At 46.0% G+C, this 19964-nt stretch overlaps 1 protein-coding gene across 3 annotated transcripts in view; it reads left to right on the top strand.

Annotated features, from left to right (window-relative positions):
- corin (corin, serine peptidase) overlaps positions 1–19964 on the top strand; it is a 302839-nt gene that overhangs the window by 39599 nt on the left and 243276 nt on the right. For all 3 annotated transcript variants that reach the window (XM_085969754.1, XM_085969736.1, XM_085969744.1), the window contains exon 3: positions 10385–10873. In XM_085969754.1, coding sequence (XP_085825880.1) covers positions 10385–10873 — 489 coding nt within the window. The remainder of the gene's footprint in view (positions 1–10384; positions 10874–19964) is intronic.

Below are 19964 nucleotides of genomic sequence, written 5' to 3'. Positions count from 1 at the left end.
GAGTTTGACTTCGACGAACTATTAACAAGTTGTTTATTTACAGGAACAGACTAATTACATCAGGTAAGATGGCAGGTAAGATGGCTGACTGTAGGAGCACCGTGGTATAGGTCTTGTCCCAGCGGGGACTCCACGAGGAATGAGTTCGCAGTCCTGTGGAGAGCGTGATGACGTCATCACGCTCTGCTGTGTGTTCCCGCGCTTTGGGCGTCACGTGACCGTGTCGTGATGTCAGCACGTTCGCGTGCGCTTAGGCGGTCCCGTGACCTGCGCCGTTGCTTCGGTGCATCTCCCCGGTACGGAGGCTGGCCGTTGAGGCCGAGGTCGCGAAGCTAGGCTGTGCCGGTGCTTGCCGCGGGAGCGGGAGATCGCGTCGCTCCCGTCGGCTGGCCGATGTCGCGGTAGGCCGGGCTATGCCGGCGGCCGACTTGGAAGCCCGAATCGGGCCAGCGGCCAGTGCGCATGCATCACGTGATGCGTGACGTCAGCGCGTTAGGTCGCCTCTTAAAGGGGCAACGGCCCAACAGGTAAGTTAAAGGGGCAACAGCCCCAACAGGTAAGTTATACATACATAAGTAAGTTAAGTACATACAGTTAGGTAAGTTAAAGGGAATTATGTGTCTCAATGTAAGGGACAACCAGTGGTACCGCCACAAGGTCTTAATTTTTGTGGTTATAGTTTCTAAGGTCTCTGTTGTGTATCAGGGAGTGCCCTTGAGTACATCATTTAATTGTAGTGTAATTGGTGGTATTGATTTGATTTAATTTAATTTAATTTAAATTAATTGAAGGGTAAGTCATGACAGCACAGCACAGCACAGCTCGGCCCCGTGGCATGCTCCTCCTGCACTATGTGGGAAATCAGGGACACTTCCTGTGTCCCTGACGACCATGTGTGCGAGAAGTGTATCCAGCTGCAGCTACTGGCAGACCGCATTGTGGCGCTGGAGCTGCGAATGGATACATACTGGAGCATTTGTGATGCTGAGGACATCGTGGATATCATGTTTAATCAGTTGGTCACACCACAGGTAAAGGCTGCACAGGCAGGAAGGGAATGGGTGACCGCCAGGCAGAGTAGTAGGCGCAGGCAGGTAGTGCAGGGGTCCCCTGTGGCCATCCCCATCTCAAACAGATATACTAATTTGGATATTGTTGAGGTTTATCAGGGGAAGGCAGCAGCAACCAACTTCCTGGCACCGTGGGTGGTTCTGCTGCACAGGACGGGAGGAAAAAGAGCGGGAGAGCTATAGTGATAGGGGATTCTATTATAAGGGGAATAGATAGGCGTTTCTGCGGGAGCAAACGAGACTCCAGGATGGTATGTTGCCTCCATAGTGCAAGGGTCAAGGATGTCTCGGAGTGGCTGCAGGGCATTCTGGAGGGGGAGGGTGAACAACCAGTTCTCGTGTTGCATATAGGTACCAACGATATAGGTAAAAATCGGGATGAGGCCCTAAAAGCTGAATATAGGGAGTTGGGAGGTAAGTTAAAAAATAGGACCTCAAAGGTAGTAATCTCAGGATTGCTACGAGTGCCACGTGCTAGTCAGAGTAGAAATAATAGGATATTTCAGATGACTACGTGGCTAGAGGAATGGTGCAAGGGGGTGGGTTTCAAATTCCTGGTACATTGGAACCAGTTCTGGGGGAGGTGGGACCAGTACAAACTAAACAAACTGACTGGGACCGATGTCCTAGGGGGAGTGTTTTCTAATGCTGTTGGGGAGGGTTTAAATTAAAATGGCAGGGGATTGGGAACCTGTGCAGGGAGACAGAGGAAAGGGAAGCAAGGATAGAAGCAAAAGACAGGAAGGAGAAAAGCAAAAGTGGCAGTCAGAGAAATTAAGGGTGTAAATCAAACATGGCCACAGTAAATAATAATTCTAAAAGGTCTAAGAGTGTTAAAAAAAACAAGCCTGAAAGTGTTGTGTCTTAATGCAAGGAGCATTCGTAATAAGGTGGATGAATTAGATGCGCAAATAGATGTAAACGGATATGATATAATTGGGATTACGGAGACATGGCTGGGAATTCAACATCCAGGGGTATTCAATATTCAGGAAAGACAGGCAAAAAGGAAAAGGAGGTGGGGGAGCATTGCTGGTTAAAGAGGACATTAACACAATAGTAAGGAACGATATTAGCTCTGATGATGTGGAATCTGTATGGGTAAAGCTGAGAAATACCAAGGGGCAGAAAACATTAGTGGGAGTTGTATACAGACCCCAAACAGTAATGCTGAGGTTGGGGATGGCATTAAATGGGAAATTAGAGACGCGTGCAATAAGGGCACAGCAGTTATCATGGGTGACTTTAATCTACATATAGATTGGGCTAACCAAATTAGTAACAATACTGTGGAGGAGGTATTCCTGGAGTGTTTAAGGGATGGTTTCCTGGACCAATATGTCGAGGAACCAACTAGAGAGCAGGCCATCTTAGACTGGATATTATGTAATGAAAAAGGATTAATTAGCAATCTTGTTGTGCGAGGCCCCTTGGGGCGGAGCAATCATAATATGATAGAATGCTTCATTAAGATGGAGAGTGAAGTATTGGACTCAGAGACTAGGGTCCTGAATTTAAATAAAGGAAACTACAATGGTATGAGGCGCAAGTTGGCTAGGACGGATTGGGGAACGTTACTTAAAGGGTTTGTTATAAATCTCATCATTCATCAAGAAACTACTCATGAAATAACGCTGGACGGCCAGCTGTTGGCGCCGTTCAAGGAGTATAAATACTCGGGTGTGGGCCCAGCTTGCCAGGGACATTTTGTAAGACAAGGAACTAGTGAAGTACAACTAGACCTCCATGTTCTGAAACAAGTTGATTAAAGCCTTGCTTTATGCTCAAACCAAGTGCGTAGTGAGTTTTATTACATCAATTTAATCAACTTGATATCGACTCCATGCTCTGAGTGATTTCGGGAACAGCCAGCTACAACTTAGACTGCAGAAGCGAATTCCGGCATAGAAATCAATCCACCATGGACAAACTACTCAGACCTGCCCGTCTTGACCTGGACCCAAATTCACCTACAACTGCTAAGGTATGGAAACACTGCCTTCAGCAACTTCCTCAGGGTGTGTGGTGAGAATGTTCCTGATAAATTAGAAATACTTGCCAATTATGTATCTCCTCATGTGTTTGACTATATCGAAGACTGTGTAGACTATGACTCCGCTATCCTAATATTACAGCGACTATATGTTAAGGCCCCAAACGAAATTTTTGCTCGGCATCTATTGGCCACAACTCGACAACAACCCAGAGAATCACTTGATGAATTCCTTCAAAAGCTTCACAGGCTCAGCAAGGATTGTAACCTTAAAGCTGTCACAGCTGAGCAGTACCAGAAGGAGCTAATTCGCGATTCCTTTATTAATGGAATTACTTCTCCCTTCATATGCCAGTGTCTGTTGGAGAATAAAACCCTCGAGTTACAGGCTGCCTATGACCAGGCGTGTTCCCTGGACTTAGCAAAGAGGAATGCAGATACCTATCTTTTACCTTGTGCACGGGCTGCTGCTATCACTTTTAATGACTCCTTCGATAGGTCTCGGGTAGAAGCCCTCACCGAAGATGACTCTAACTTAGCGGATGACAACCCTACCCTAGAAGCCTTCACTGATGACGACCCCGCCCTAGCGGCATCTTGGCAATCTGGAAGGAAGTGTTTCTTCTGTGGAGGTGCATTCCATTATAGGAAATTCTGTCCTGCTCGTAATGCAACCTGCAATCATTGCAGCAAGAAAGGTCACTTTTCTAAGGTATGCCAGTCAAGAGCTGCTGTTAGTAAGAAAGGCCACTTTTCTAGGGTATACCGGTCGAGAGCTCCATTATCCTCCTGTCGAGAAGGAGGCTATGGCCATCATTGAAGCTGTACGTAAATGGAGTCAGTTTCTCGCTCGTCGCCATTTCACACTTATAACCGATCAGCGCTCCGTGGCCTTTATGCTGGATAACCGGAAACGCACTAAGATCAAGAATAACAAAATACAACTCTGGAGGATGGAATTGGCCGCCTTTGGATACACCACACATTATCGACCCAGCAAGGAGAATGTGGCCCCGGATACCCTCATGCGGGCATTCTGCTCTTCTATGCCAACTTCGGCTCTGGCGGATCTTCATACTGACTTATGCCATCCTGGCGTTACCCGTATGTTGCACTTTGTGCGATCTAAAAATCTCCCATTTTCTACGGAAAATGTGAAAAGAACATGCTCCTCCTATAGAATTTGTGCGGAATTAAAACCGCAATTCTTCCGTCCATCGGATGGCTCGCTCATACACACTATGCAGTGACTCAGCATTGACTTTAAAGGGCCATTGCCTTCCTCAACACGGAACACCTACTTACTGACTCTGGTGGATGAATATTCACGCTTTCCCTTTGCTTTCCCCTGTCCCAATATGCTTACTTCCACAGTGATCAAATGCCTTGATCAAGTCTTTTCCCTTTGCGGTACGGCCAATTTCATCCACTCTGATCGGGGTCCCTCCTTCATGTCAAGCGAACTCAAAAGTTATCTCTCCCAACAGGGAATCGCCACAAGTAAAACGACACCGTACCATCCCATCGGTAATGGACAGGTTGAGAGATACAACGCTATCATTTGGAACGCTGTTCGTCTTGCGCTGAGGTCACGCAACCTACCAGACCAGCAGTGGGAATCTATGCTCCCTGATGTGTTGCATTCCATCAGGTCTCTCCTTTCTATGTCTACCAATGTCACACCTCACGAGCGATTCTTCAGTTTCCAGCGTCGCTCCACCCATGGGACGTCTCTACCATCATGGTTGGCAGCTCCCGGCCCCGTGCTGCTCTGAAGATTCGTCCGATCATCTAAAAACGATCCTATCATCGACAAGGTAGAACTCACGGATGTCAACCCCACATACACGTACGTGCGGTACCCTGATGGCCGGGAGTCCACCGTTTCGCTCCGGGACCTGGCTCCCTGTCCGGACGGTTCCACGGACCCAACCGATAGAGGGACCCACGGGGATGATGCCTACACTCTGCGCTCCCCCGAAGATGACGCCCTACCGGGGACATTGAGAGATCTGCCAGCTGCCCCGCCAGATCCACTCAGGGAGCCAAGCACTCGCCGTGGGATGGCCACCCGAGGCCAGGACGCCAGTCAATCCCCAGCTATCCAACAGGATGAAGCCAGTTCTGCGCCTGTGGGGACCGACACCCGGAGTCACGATCTCCCCAGCCTCCCTTGGGTCGATCAGAGCAACACGGGCCCTGTCGATCCACCGGTACTGATCAAGCGGCCCAGGGACCAAGACACATTCCGGGGAGATGTGCCTTCTAGCCATAAACAAAAATCTAAAAGACTGCGGCTATTCATGGTCCGCCTAATCCGTTAAGAGGAAGTCGTCGGACTTCCGAATCATTTAGGCAGGAAGAATGTTATAAATCTCATAATTCATCAAGAAACTACTCATGAAATAACGCTGGACGGCCAGCTGGTGGTGCCGTCCAAGGAGTATAAATACTCGGGCGTGGGCCCAGCTTGCCAGGGACATTTTGTAAGACAAGGAACTAGTGAAGTACAACTAGACCTCCATGTTCTGAAACAAGTTGATTAATGCCTTGCTTTGTGCTCAAACCAAGTGCGTAGTGTGTTTTATTACATCAGGGTTGACAGTGGATAGGCAATGGCAAACCTTTAAAGATCGCATGGATGAGCTACAGAATTTGTCCATTCCAGTTTGGCAGAAAAATAAAACAAAAAAGGTGACTCAACCGTGGCTAACAAGGGAATTTAGGGATAGCACAACATCCAAGGAGAGGACATATAAATTGGCCAGAAAAGCAGCAAACCTGAGGATTGGGAGCAGTTTAGGATTCAGCAAAGGAGGACAAAGGGATTAATTAAGAGGGGGATAATAGAGTATGAGAGTAAGCTTCCAGGGAACATAAAAACTGACTGTAAAAGCTTCTATAGATACGTGAAGTGAAAAAGATTGGTGAAGTCAAGCGTAGGTCCCTTGTAGTCAGAATCAGGGGAATTTATAATGGGGAACAAAGAAATGGCAGACCAATTAAATACATACTTTGGTTCTGTCTTCACAAAGGAGGACACAAATAACCTCCCAGAGATGTTGGGGAACATAGGGTCTCATGAGAGGGAGGAACTGAATGAATTCAGTATTTGTAGGGAAATGGTATTGAGGAAATAGACGGGATTGAAGGCCGATAAATCCCCAGGGCCTGATACTCTACATCCTAGGGTACTTAAGGAAGTGGCCCTCGAAATAATAGATGCATTGCTGGTCATCCTCCAAAATTCTATAGACTCTGGAACAGTTCCCATGGATTGGAGGGTAGCTAATGTTACCCCACTATTCAATGAAGGTGTTAGAGAGAAAACAGGGAATTATACACCGGTAAGCCTGACATCGGTAGTGGGGAAAATGCTAGAGTCCATTATAAAAGATGTAATAGCAGAGCACTTGGAAAACAGTGGCAGGATCAGACAAAGTCAACATGGATGTACAAAAGGTAAATTATGCTTGACTAATCTACTGGAATATTTTGAGGATGTAATTGGTAGAATAGATAAGGGAGAACCAGTGGATGTGGTGTATTTGGACTTTCAGAAGGCTTTTGATAAGGTCCCGCATAAGAGATTAGCGTGTAAAGTTAAAGCACATGGGATTGGGGGTAAGGTACTGACTTGGATAGAGAACTGGTTGGCAGACAGGAAGCAAAGAGTTGGAATAAATGGGTCTTTTTTCGAGCGGCAGGCAGTGACTAGTGGGGTACCGCAGGGATCGGTGCTAGGACCCCAGCTATTCACAATATATATAAATGATCTAGACGAGGGAACTAGATGTAATATCTCTAAGTTTGCAGATGACACAAAGCTGGGTGGGCGTGTGTGCTGTCCGGAGGATGCCGAGAAACTCCAGTATGATTTGGACAGGTTGGGTGATTGGGCAGATGCATGGCAGCTGCAGTGTAATGTGGATAAATGCGAGGTTATCCACTTTGGTGGCAAAAACAGGAAGGCAGATTATTATCTGAACAGCAATAGATTGGGAGAAGGGGAAGTGCAACGAGACCTGGGTGTCCTTGTGCACCAGTTGCTGAAGGTAAGCATGCAGGTGCAGCAGCCGGTTAAGAAAGCAAATGGTATGTTGGCCTTCATAGCGAGAGGATTCGAGTACAGGAGCAAGGATGTCTTGCTGCAGTTGTACAGGGCCTTGGTGAGACCACACCTTGAGTATTGTGTGCAGTTTTGGTCGCCTTATCTGAGGAAGGATGTTCTTGCCATGGAGGGAGTGCAGCGAAGATTCACCAGACTGATACCTGGGAGCGCAAGAATGGCGTATGAGGAGAGATTGGGCCGATTAAGCTTATATTCACTGGAGTTTAGAAGAATGAGAGGGGATCTCATTGAAACTTATAAAATTCTAACAGGACTAGACAGACTAGGTGCAGGAAGGATGTTCCCGATGGCGGGGGAGTCCAGAACCAGGGGTCACAGTTTCTTCTTCTTCTTCTTAGGCAGTCCCTCGGAACTGAGGATGACTTGCTTCCACATTAAAAATGAGTTTGCAGGTGACTGATGAGTCCAATGCAGGACCTACAGTCTCTGTCACAGGTGGGGCAGATGGTGGTTGAGGTGGCGGGTGGGTGGGGTGCTTAGGTTGACGTGCGCTGCCTGCGCTTGGCTTCCGCTTGCTCCCGGCGAAGAGACTCGAGGTGTTCGGCGCCTTCCCGGATGCTTCTCCTCCACTTTGTGCGGTCTTGGGCCAGGGATTCCCAGGTGTCGGTGGGGATGTTACACTTTTTCAAGGAGGCTTTGAGGGTGTCCTTGAAGCGTTTCCTCTGCCTACCTGGGGCTCTCTTGCCGTGCCGGAGCTCCGAGTAGAGCGCTTGTTTTGGGAGTCTCGTATCGGGCATGCGGACAATGTGACCCATCCATCGGAGCTGATTGAGCATGGTCAAAGCTTCGCTGCTGGGGATGTTGGCCTGAGCAAGAACATTGACGTTGATGCGCCTATCCTGCCAATGGATTTGCAGGAACTTGCGGAGGCAGCGTTGGTGGTACCTCTCCAGTGCTTTGAGGTGCCTGCTGTACATGGTCCATGTCTCTGAGGCATACAGCAGGGCAGGTATCACTGCTGCCCTGTAGACCATGAGCTTAGTGCCGGGTTTGAGGTCCTGGTCTTCAAACACTCTCTTCCGCAGGCGACCGAAGGCTGCACTGGCACACTGAAGGCGGTAACAGTTTAAAGATAAGGGGTAAGACATTTAGGACAGAGATGAGGAGGAATTTCTTCACCCAGAGTGTAGTGAACCTGTGGAATTCTCTACCACAAGAGGCAGTTGAGGCCAATTCATTAAGTATATTCAAGAAGGAGTTAGATATATTTCTTAAGGCTAAAGGGATCAAGGGATATGGGGAGACAGCAGGGACTGGGTACTGAATTTGGATGATCAGCCATGATCTCATTAAATGGCGGAGTAGGCTCGAGGGGCCGAATGGCCTACTCCTGCTCCTATCTTCTATGTTTCTATGTTTCTAAAGGCATGTCCTTCAAATTCATTAAGCATTTGTCTGCTTTGTCAGTAAGAGTAATTTGTATTAAAAACAGAAAATGCTGGAAATACTCAGCAGGTCAGGCAGCATCTGTAGAGAGAGAAACAGAGTTAACGTTTCAGGTCGATGACCCTTCGTCAGAACTGGAAAAAGCTGGAGATGGAACAGGTTTTTAAGCAAGTGTAGGGGCAGGGAAAGGGGGGAAGGGAGGAAAGAACAAAAAGGAAGATCTGTGATAGGATGGAAGGCAGGAGAGATTAAAAGACAAAAGAGATGATTGTGCAAGGCAAAAAGAAATGGTAATGGAACAAGTTAAGAAATAAAAAAGTGACTCTAGATGAAGTGTAAATGGCAATGGCAGCATCATCAACAGCTGCCATGTGAGAGAGAGGAAAAAAAATAGGGGCCGAGGTTACGGTCTGAAATCGTTGAACTCGATGTTGAGTCCAGAAGGCTGTAAAGTGCCTAATCGAAAGATGAGGTGCTGTTCCTCGAGCTTACATTGAGCTTCATTGGAACAGTGTAAGAGACCGAGGATGGAGAGGTCAGAGTGGGAGTGGATTGGGGAATTAAAGTGACAGGCGACTGGAAGCTTGGGATCACCCTTACGGACTTGAACGGAGCTGTTCCACAAAGCGGTCATTCAATCTGCGTTTGGTCTCCCCAATGTAGAGGAGACCGCATCGTGAGCAGCGAATACAGTATACTAAATTGCAAAAAGTATAAGTAAATCATTGTTTCACCTGGAAGGAGTGTTTGGCCCCTGGAGAGTGGAAAGGGAGGAGGTAAAAGGGCAGGTGTTGTATCTCCTGCGCTTGCATGGGAAGGTGCCGTGGGAAGGGGAAGGGATGTTGGGGGTGATAGACGAGTGGACCAGGGTGTCGCAGAGGGAGCGGTCCCTTCAGAATGCTGAAAGTGGAGGTGAGGGGAAGATTGGTGGTGGGATCACGCTGGAGGTGGCGGAAATGGCGGAGGATGATCCATTGAATGTGGAGGCTGGTGGGGTGAAAGGTGAGGACAAGGGGAACCCTATCGTGGTTCTGGGAGGGAAGGGAAGGGGTGAGAGCAGAAGTGCGGGAAATAGAACGGACACGATCAAGGGCCGTGTCAACCATGGTAGAGGGGAATCCTCGGTTGAGGAAAAAGGAAGACATGTTGGAAGCACTGGTATGGAAGGTGGCATCGTCAGAGCAGATGCGGCAGAGACGGAGAAACTGGGAGAATGGAATAGAGTCCTTACAGGAAGTGGGGTGGGAGGAAGTGTAGTCCAGGTACCTGTGGGAGTCAGTGGGCTTGTAGTGAATGTTTGTCAATAGCTTATCCCCAGAGATGGCGACTGAGAAGTCGAGGAAGGGAAGGGAAGAGTCGGAGATGGACCATGTGAATGTGAGGGAAGGGTGGAAATTGGAAGCAATGTGAATGAAAATTTCTAGTTCAGGAGGAGAGCGAGAAACGGCACCGATAGAGTTATCAATGTAACGGAAAAAGAGGTGAGGGAGGGGACCTGAGTAGGACTGGAACAATTTGTAGCCTACTGTGTCAAAACATATCACAACATTTCACACAATGGGGGTAATTTTCAAATTCGCCGCCTGGGCGATAACCTGGTGAAGCAGGTTGCTTGCCCATTGGAGAACCCGCACAATTTTTGTTCTACTAAAGTCAATAGAACGAAAATCGGGCAGATTCTATAAAGGGCGGGCAATCTGTTCTACTCAGTTATTGCCCAGGCGCAAAGTTAAAAATTATCCTCAATGAGTTAGATCAGAATGGTGTACTAATCTTTCATTTTCTTTTTATGTTTTTCACCAGGTGTAATAGGTGATAGTTTTTTTGATCAAAAGAGGAATGATGTACTTTCAACCAGTGGGACTGGACCAGTATCTGACACTCCTTATACAGACATCATTGGAAACAGTTCAGGAATGCCAGAACAAATAGACTGGGGGACACTTACTCCTTTTGTAGTAACAAACATCTCAACTGCTGGTGGCCTAAATGATGAAGACAAGTTGACTGATTTGAATAAAGAACAGTGGAGCACCAAAAGTATACAGGAGGACAGTTTGCTGCCTTTTACACACAGCACATCACCCAGTTTTGATGATAGCAGTGTGGGCTCATTCCTACATGTGGAGGACACAAGCTTATTTGCTCAGAAGACAGATGGAACATTTTATTCTCCTGAGCCACCTACAAATGTCTCACGTTTCAAGACTTCTTTTCCCAGCCTCAACTCCAGTAGCATGGCTACAGATAATGACACAACACATGAACCTGTACATTTTGACACCAGCTTTGGTAAGAGTTTATTTAGCTTATACTCAATGGCCCGGATTTTGCGGTCAGTGGCGAACGAATGGCGCCAGCCGTTCATTGCACTTACAATTGCCCACAGACTTTCTATGGACTTTGCCCTGGAAGTTCAGTAATTAGAAATCCAAAACAGTACAGCGCCCTCTACAGGGGAGTTTGGAACCTGTGTGAACAGGGCAAGCAAGGTTGTGTCTCCTTAACCAATCAGACTGAAGAATAGTTACTGAGGCATGCAGAGTCTGAACCAGGAAGTGTAAGTAAGAATAGTTAATTCAAAGCCAAATCACATACAGAAAGTGAAATAGAGGGAAAGAAAGATGGGATTAAGAGAGGGAGATAAGCGACAGAAAGAAAAAGTAAAAAAAAATTTTTATTTACCTTTTTAAATTTTTTTAAATCTCCAACAATAATTAAAATCTGAAGGAATTGGACTTCACACTTGTAAAAGTAAGTTTTCAATGCCAGAGCGATTGTTTGGCAGTAATTAAGACTTATCATGCCATTAAAAATTCCACTTACATTTAAATGGACAAGTCTTAACTTTTTCTGGTATGTTTAGTAGGTATCTATCACGTAAGTACCCCAACTTCACTCTGTTCCATTTATTTCAATGCCAAGTCTCTGGATGAGAGACAGAGCGAAGCTCCAGGAGGAGCAGGGCGACTCGGACAGGAACTTTCTGATTTCCATGTTTAACTGCGCATGTGCGGTCACCGGAAGTTACTGTCCAATTTACTTTTTAATAACGATGAGCGCTGATAGCCTTACCGTTATTTTTACTGCAAAACCTGGGCCATTGTATACAGCGCTTGATAATCTTTGGTATACTATATATTAATCAAACTATTACAATATATTCTGCTTGTTGAGATCAATATTCTGTATTAGATTAACAATCATAAGGAAAGGGTGGCAGAGAACTAAGACCATGGTAGTTCCATAACCTGGCATCTCTTAGCAAATCTATATGTAAGTGAGGAACATAAGAGTGTATGGAACAGGAAAGTCCATTCCTTCTACATACCATACACTATCTGCTGTATCACAAACGTTACCTCGCCCATTCAACCTCCTGGAGAAAGGTGCACACTTTCTCCCAAAAATGGAAATCAAGTGAAACTGGAAAATTTATCCAATTCTACACCCTATAGTATTCATCCCTGAGTAATCAGCTTCCATAACTTGGTATTCCACTCTACCATGGCAGCTCAGTCATCATTGTGTTGTATGGAGTATTTGATCGTCACTATCTGTTTTTATATCACTATAACCTATGTTCTGAACCAGATATTTACACAACTCTTTTTTGAAGGATTTCATCAATGCAACATTTACCGCTTTTGCTGGGAGTCTCTTTCACATGTCCACATTCTGTGGAAAAGCATGTTTTCTGATTTCTAGGCATTTTGAAGTTTACAAATTTTTACACATCCTCTAGTTTTGCGTTCACATTCCAAGATAAACAGCTCACATCTACACTACCATCTCAGCATTTTAAATGCCTGAATCATATGTGCTCTCAATCATATTATCGGCAAACCAGAGATTACAATTTTCATGAGGCTTCTTTGTGTATTGTTAATTTGTTAAGACAATAGGATAGATTTTCCTCTATGGGCCCCTGTTGGGCATCAGACTGGCACATTGCACTTAAAGTGTGCTTTACCTGTTCCTGGCTGAACCTTGCACTGCAAAGCCGGGCAGTCAACAGAAGCACAGCTGCTGGGTGCTAGTGTCAGGACCTTCTGACTGCTGCTGTGAGTCCTAAGGCCTGGAGATCGTCTTTTGTGGGGGAAGGAAAACTTCATAAACTTGCTGCTCTTGCCTCTTCTTCCATCTTCAGCTGCCCCTGTGACCCACAGACTGAAGGAGACCCTAGTGTGTGGCCTTGCACCAGGTTTCTTCATGGGGTCTTCGCTGAGGCGTTCAATGGTGATTGATGAGAAAAGTGAGGCAGGAGGGTGGGAAAACCTCCTTCCACCTCATTAAAGTGTTAATATATCATCTGTATCACCCCAAGAAATCCTGGCTCAGTACAATGGGGGCAGAGATCATATGTTTCCTCCCCTTCTAATGCCTAGATTAGAAGATATTTAAAGACATTTAGAAGACATCTTAGAATCCCTGAGAAATTGAGAAAGAGGTGAAACCGTTTAATACTTTTAAGGGCTCTGTAAATGTAGTAGCTGTACCTGAGGACTGGAACCTAGCCAATTTTGTCTTGGTATTCAAAAAGGCAATGAGGAATGAAGTTGAATTATAGGCTCATCAGCCTAATGTAGGTAGTGGGTTGGGAGGGGGGTGGGTGTCGCGGGCAGAGGGTGGCTAGAGAGAAAGTTGAAGAGCATTTTCGGAGATGCTATCTATGTTCCTCTGAAGAATACTGTTACCACAAGGAATAATCAACATACATCTGAATTTGGAAAAAGCAAGTTATGCCTCAATGGTTATTTGAAGAAATAACTAAATTCATTAACAACAGTGGATATAATTTACTTGTATTTTCAGAAATCATTTGGTAAGGTACCAGTTCCATTTGTGGGACATATAAAAGTTGAAGACTTATGCAATTAATTACAGATTTGCTAATTGGATTGGGATCAGAAGGTGCTGATAAACAGGAAAAGCAGTAGCTGAGATGCAGTGACTCCCCATTTTAGTTCTTGATGCGGTGTTGATAAGTAGAAGGATAGTTCTTGTCTTCTAAAATGTGTTGGTAGTATCAAGCTATGTGTTCACAACAGCCCCCCCTCCCGGCACGGACCTCATCTCCGGTCTAAAATCCAGGCCTTAGTCTCCCTGTTATTTTCAAGAACTTGCTGGATGTTGCCCATTAAACTTGTTGCAGAAAGTTAAGACGGGAACTTAACAGCATTTAACCTTTTTAATAACCCGATAATTGTTAATTCATTACCAATCAGCCTCTCTGACCCAGAAAGGGAACAATTTAAAGGGGACGATTTTGTCAATGGGGGCGTTGGAGGCGGGACTGCTGCTTGTCGGGTTTTAGTCCCGCCTCCTTGTGGCCAACTCACGCTATTTTCCCTTGATTGACCTTGTTAGGCCCGCCCAGTGGGCTTAGCAGGCCAATTAAGGGGAAACCAATTACAGAGAACGTCAGTGTTTGATGTTTCATCTGTCAAAAATTTTTGACAGATGAATTGTCATCGTTTGACAGCTCTGTGAAGCTGCCAAACACTGACATTCTCTGTTGTTTGATGAGTCCTTGTATTCAAGACTCATCAAACCTCTTTTGTGAGCAGAAATTAGATGGTTGTTACATTGGAGAACGCAGCAGCCATCTGTCATCTCTGCCGGTGAGCTGCGAGTCTCTCTGCATCCCCAACTCTTGAAGCCTGCAGGAAGAAACAAAGGTAAGTAAATATTTTCTATCACTTTTCACTCATCTCACATACTCACCTCTCCACACTTGCACCCACCACTCACCTCCACAGCGCACTTTTGCACCCTGCAGACCCCCGCAGACCCACTGCTCGCCTCGGTGACACTGGCGGGGTTTCCCGACGTCGGGAAGCCCGCGCCTCTGATGGAAAAATGGGGATAATCCTCTTAATTGCCTGTTAACTGCCTGTTAACAGGCAGTTAAGTGGCTGTAATCCCCTTCCCGTCTCTAGGAGACAGGACCTGGCGTGGGTTGGCTACCGGCCTCCTGGGAAGATGGCACGGAGGCAGGTTGGGAGCGGGATGGGTACCCGCCCCCAGATTCTGCCATTTTCCCGGCCGTCCCGCCTCCAAACCCGCCTCCCCAGGGCTGGCAAGATTGTGCCCAAACTGTTCAATCTCAGAGATTTTAAAAATATTTTAAAAATTCCTACTTTTCCTTTCTGCCTCTTTTTCTCTCTCTCTCTCAATCCAGTCTTTCTTTACCTCTCTTTATTTCTCTTTCTGATTTGACTCTAATTTATCCTATTTCCTTCTCCGTCATTTCTCTGTTTCTTTCTCAATCCTTAAATCTCATTGGTTAAAGCGATGCACTGTTGATCCCTCTGTTCGCTAAGTTCCCAGATGCCCTCGACATGCCGTTATCAATTCCTACTTCCAGCACATTATGGCACAAAATCTTTCGAGCTGAAGGGTGCAGGAAAAAGTCTAACTAATGGCACACGCCACGAGTTGCCCTGCTCCAGCTAGATCCAGCCCATTATTTCATAAGAGGGATATGATCTAAGTCTTTAAAATGCTGAAAGGAATGGAATGCAATGGCTGCTTGAGCTGCTGAAACATTGGAAAGTAACTGGCCAGGTTTTAATTTGGATAGTGTAGAGTTAAGCTGAAATATCTATGGGGGTTAGGAAGAATTTGTAGCAGAACTTTTGGTTAAGACGATAAAATAAGTGGGTAGAGTTCATGACGGGATAGCCTGACAAGGAGCTATGGAAGGAGCAGTCTTGATGGTTCAAATTACCTTTACTAAAGACCAGTAAAGTACCGCTTCGTGCTTACTTATATCTATTTAAAGTATGCCTAAGTTTATGAAAATGTTGGGATTATCATATATGGCTATAACTTCAAAAGGATACTCATTCTGCTGTGAATATTTTGGTAAAATGTTCGTATATCAATCAAAAAAAGATTGAGGATTTATAGAAGCTTATCTGATAAAATCTCACTACAGTATTAGATTTGGATACCTTCAGTGATAACTAAACACTACATAAATTGAATCACTTTTTGAGTTGAACTGCACAAAACTACTGCTTTGTGATATCTAGTTGTAAATAGAATCTCTAGACCAGCTAGTTCACAGATAATTTTTTTACTAGAATTCATATTTGTGTACTTAATCCAATAAGATTGGCAAATGAACTGTAGCCTCAGTAATGGAAAAGACTTGAGCATTTCACAATTGTAGTCATAAAGCTGGTTATATGCTTCTGAATACCAGCGCTCTTGTAAGTACTGGAATTGGGCCCTTAGTGAATTGGATCAATCTGAATAGCTGATGCAATTTAAGACCCCTAATCTGAATGCCAACTGGTGAGTCGCATCAGCCAAGGTCCACTTAAACTGACTTTACTTTGACCATATAAATTAAAAGCAGCTTCACTGAACTTCATAATCTTAACCTGACATCATAACTCACAATATTTCTGGCAAGAGAAATGTAAAATAAAATTATAACATTCCAGAATTAACTTGCAGCTAGTTTGTAGCAGATCTCAAATGTTTAGTGTAACTATATCCAATTTAAAGCCAATGATTTTTTTCTAATTTTGAGGTTAATCTTTTGTTAATTGAACGTGGCAAAATATTCCAAAAGAACTTTTAAATGTGTGAATGGTCATGAAGAACAATGTATAGATCAATGATTCTACTTTCTAGTATTTAATAAAGAAACATTCTTACTGCATTTTTAATTTTTAGGGAGTGGGCAATTGCCCTGGTTCCCACGTGTAGCAGTGTGATAAAGATGTTTAAAATTACATGTAGCAACCAGAGCAATTCTTGCCCCGAATTATTGATTTTTCACCATAACCTTAACAACAGATAAAACACAAGGGGCTGCATTTTTCTCCATTATATCACTCCAAATCAGGTGGGATAGCAGCCAAAACTGGTGGTGAGACATACTGCTGAATCCCTGCCCTGACCTGGATTTTCCATCCCCTCCCCTGCCGGGACCTGTGTTGGCTGCCCCTTCCTTGTCGGCCACATACACAAACCAACGGGAAGGCAGAGCTAGTATCCTGACCAATTTTCCTCCCACCTGCCCTTCTTACCCCTGTCTGGTCCAGGGTAGCAGTGGTAATGGCTCCAAAGCCTCCTGATGGAGGGAGAGGATCTACTAGAGGTTTCCTCTCACGCCACTCTGCCTTGGCTGAGGCCTACAAATCATTTTTGTCTACGCCTCTTTGGGCTCTTCTGCCTCTTTAAATACCTGCCACTTCTTCTGGTACTGTACAACGGTCCTGCTATGGCACTGCTGGAATTGTACCGGCTGGTCGTGGTTGTTACGTCCGTGTAATAATAAGAAAAGGACTGCAGAGAACGGTACAACAGGTGTTTACTCAACGTGGTTCAAACTGCAACTGAAACAACAGATCACTACTCAGCGTTATATACAGGTGTGGTCACTGCCGGTACTACAGTATACATGAGCTGTAGAAAGTAGTTCCCCCCTTAAAGGTACATACATTACAATTCCTCCCCTTTTAGATTGACAGTACCATAACACTCATTTAACAATTAAATATCAAACTAATTACAATTAACACTTTTAACATGCAACATTAGCTGAAAATAGTCTATTTATAAATTCAGTCTTTGGGGAGGCTTCCTGATCCTTTCTGGATAACGCCTTTCCCGAGTACCTTGCTCTTGGTGCGGAGGCGATTCTGGCCCCCTGTCGTCGGTTGGTTCATCAGCTTCCGATGCTACTGTTTCTGGGGTAGATGCTACCTGTACGTCGGGTTCATCACCAGGTACGTATTGGCGAGGCATGGGGTTGACTTGTTCCTGTGACTCTAGGATCTGGTCAGCATGGCGTCTCACGATGCTCTCCCCAACGTCCACTGTGTACATTAGTGGCGCCTGCCGTGTGCATATCGTTCCTGGTTGCCATTTTTCTGTTCAGTAGTCGCGGGCCAAGACTGGTTGCCCTACATTGAAGCTCCTTGTCGGCTTCTCATTGATGTGCTGGAATTGCTTACTCTCAACATCTCTTCGTACATTTGGTCTGAGCAAATCCAGACGAGATCTCAACCTTCGGTTAAAGAACATCATGGCCGGGGCCTGGTTGGTGACTGCATGTGTCGCATTTCTGTAGGCTAACAGGAAATTGTCCACCTTATGCTGCAGTGGAATGTCGTCATTGCACATGGCCTTTACTGCTTTTTTAAAGGTTTGTACGAACCTCTCAGCCAATCCATTTGTGGCTGGATGATACGGGGCGGATGTGTAATGCCTTACCCCATTCCTTTTCATAAATCTTCGAAACTCTTCGGACACAAACTGTGGTCCGTTATCAGAGCAAATCTGCTCTGGCAAGCCGTTCCTGACAAAAATGGTCCGTAGGACTGCAATTGTTTTCTCCATGGTGGTGGAGGACATTTTGATCACCTCAGGCCATTTTGAGTGCGCATCTACGGCTATTAAAAACATTGAGTCCATGAATGGACCAGCAAAATCAATATGCACCCGTTGCCATGGCGATGAGGGCCACTCCCATGGGTGTAGAGGGGCATGTGGTGGTGCATTTTGGACCTTCTGGCATCCTGAGCAGCTCTTTGTCAGGTCCTCGATTTGCTGATCGATCCCCGGCCACCACACATAAGCCCTAGCAAGGCTTTTCATTTTCACCCCTCCCAGATGACCTTCGTGAAGCTCATTGAGCACTCTCTCCCTTAACTTGGGTGGAATTACCACTCGGGATCCACACATCAAGGTCCCCTGGCATACTGACAGCTGTTCTCTTCCGGATGAGAATGCTGGCAACAGTGAGTCGCCATGTGCTGGCCATCCCTTCACCGTCAAATCATATACCCGAGACAGTGTCGGGTCATTTCAGGTCTCCTTCTCTATACCAGCGTTAGTTACTGGCAAGCATTCAATTATAGTCGAATGAAATATTTTGACAGGATCCACTGCTGGTGCTTCCTCCGCAGTAGGCAGTGGCAGGCGTGATAGCCCATCAGCGTTTCCATGCTGTTTCGTGCCCTTATACTCGATTTCATATTGGTGCGCCCCTAGAAAAAGGGACCATCTTTGTAGCCGTTGCGCAGTCATCACCGGAACGCCCTTCTTTGGATTAAAGATGGAGACAAGTGATTGGTGGTCAGTCAGCAAGGTGAACTTCTGCCCGTGCAGATAGTGATTGAACTTTTTCACTCCCCACACTAGGCTGAGGGCCTCCCTGTCAATCTGGGCATAGTTACGCTCGGCTGAGGTTAGTGACCGAGACGCAAAGGCTACTGGCCTCTCCGAGCCGTCCGGGAATTTGTGCGACAGCACCGCTCCAATGCCATAGGGTGATGCATCACACGCCAACCGAATTGGTAGTGCTGGGTTGAAATGAGCCAACACCTCTTTTGATGTGATCAATGCTTTGCTCTTCTGGAAAGCTCGTTTACATTCGTCACTCCACTTCCATGGTACCCCCGTTTGCAGTAGGGTGTTCAGTGGGTGTAGTACGGTAGACAAATTCGGCAAGAACTTATGGTAGTAGTTCACCAGCCCAAGGAACGACCTCTGTTGTGACACATTTTCCGGTGCTGGAGCCTTGACTACCGCCTCAATCTTTTCAGGGGACTTATGTAACCCCTCTTTATCAATAACGTGGCCACAATACGAGATCTGCTTCTGGAAAAACTCGCATTTGTGGCGATTAGCTCGGAGCCCATATTCCTTCAATCTAGTGAGCACCTGCTCCAGGTTGGCGAGGTGATCACTGTCATTTTCGCCCGTGACCAGGATGTCGTCCAAATAACACTGGGTCCCTGGAATCCCTTGCAGGACTTGTTCCATTGCCCTTTACCAAATAGCCAGAGCTGATGCTACCCCGAACACCAGCCGGTTGCATTGGTAGAGACCTTTATGAGTGTTGATCGTGAGGTACTGTTTCGAGGCTTCTTCTACCTCCATTTGCAGGTACGCCTGGGTCAGATCAATCTTAGTGAAGCGCTTCCCTCCAGATAGCAAGGCGAAAATATCTTCAATCCGCGGAAGCGGATATTGTACAGTGTGAAGGACTGGGTTCACTGTCACCTTAAAGTCCCCACAGATGCGAACCTTCTTTGGTTCCCCAGGCATATTACTCAACGACCTCTTCATTACAGGAACGATGAGTGTAGCCCACTCGCTCCAGTCCACTTTGGACAGTACTCCTGAACGTTCCAAACCTTCCAGCTCTGCTTCGACGGCTGGGCGGATCGCATAAGGTACTGGTCTGGCCTTAAAAAACTTTGGGCTTGCATTTTCCTCTATTTTGATCGTCGCTGTTATGCCTTTTAGTGTTCCGAGTCCCTGCTGGAACACTTCTTGTGCGTCAGTTAGCATTTTTGACAGTCGTCCAGGTGTGACGTCGTCATCCTTTTTGGCATCTACAGTCAGTGCTTGT

This window comes from Somniosus microcephalus, chromosome 2 (genome assembly GCF_052327205.1).
Source record: "Somniosus microcephalus isolate GS21.2 chromosome 2, FLI_Smic_1.0, whole genome shotgun sequence".
Classification (NCBI taxonomy): domain Eukaryota; kingdom Metazoa; phylum Chordata; class Chondrichthyes; order Squaliformes; family Somniosidae; genus Somniosus; species Somniosus microcephalus.
This window is presented reverse-complemented; position numbering and strand designations above follow the sequence as displayed.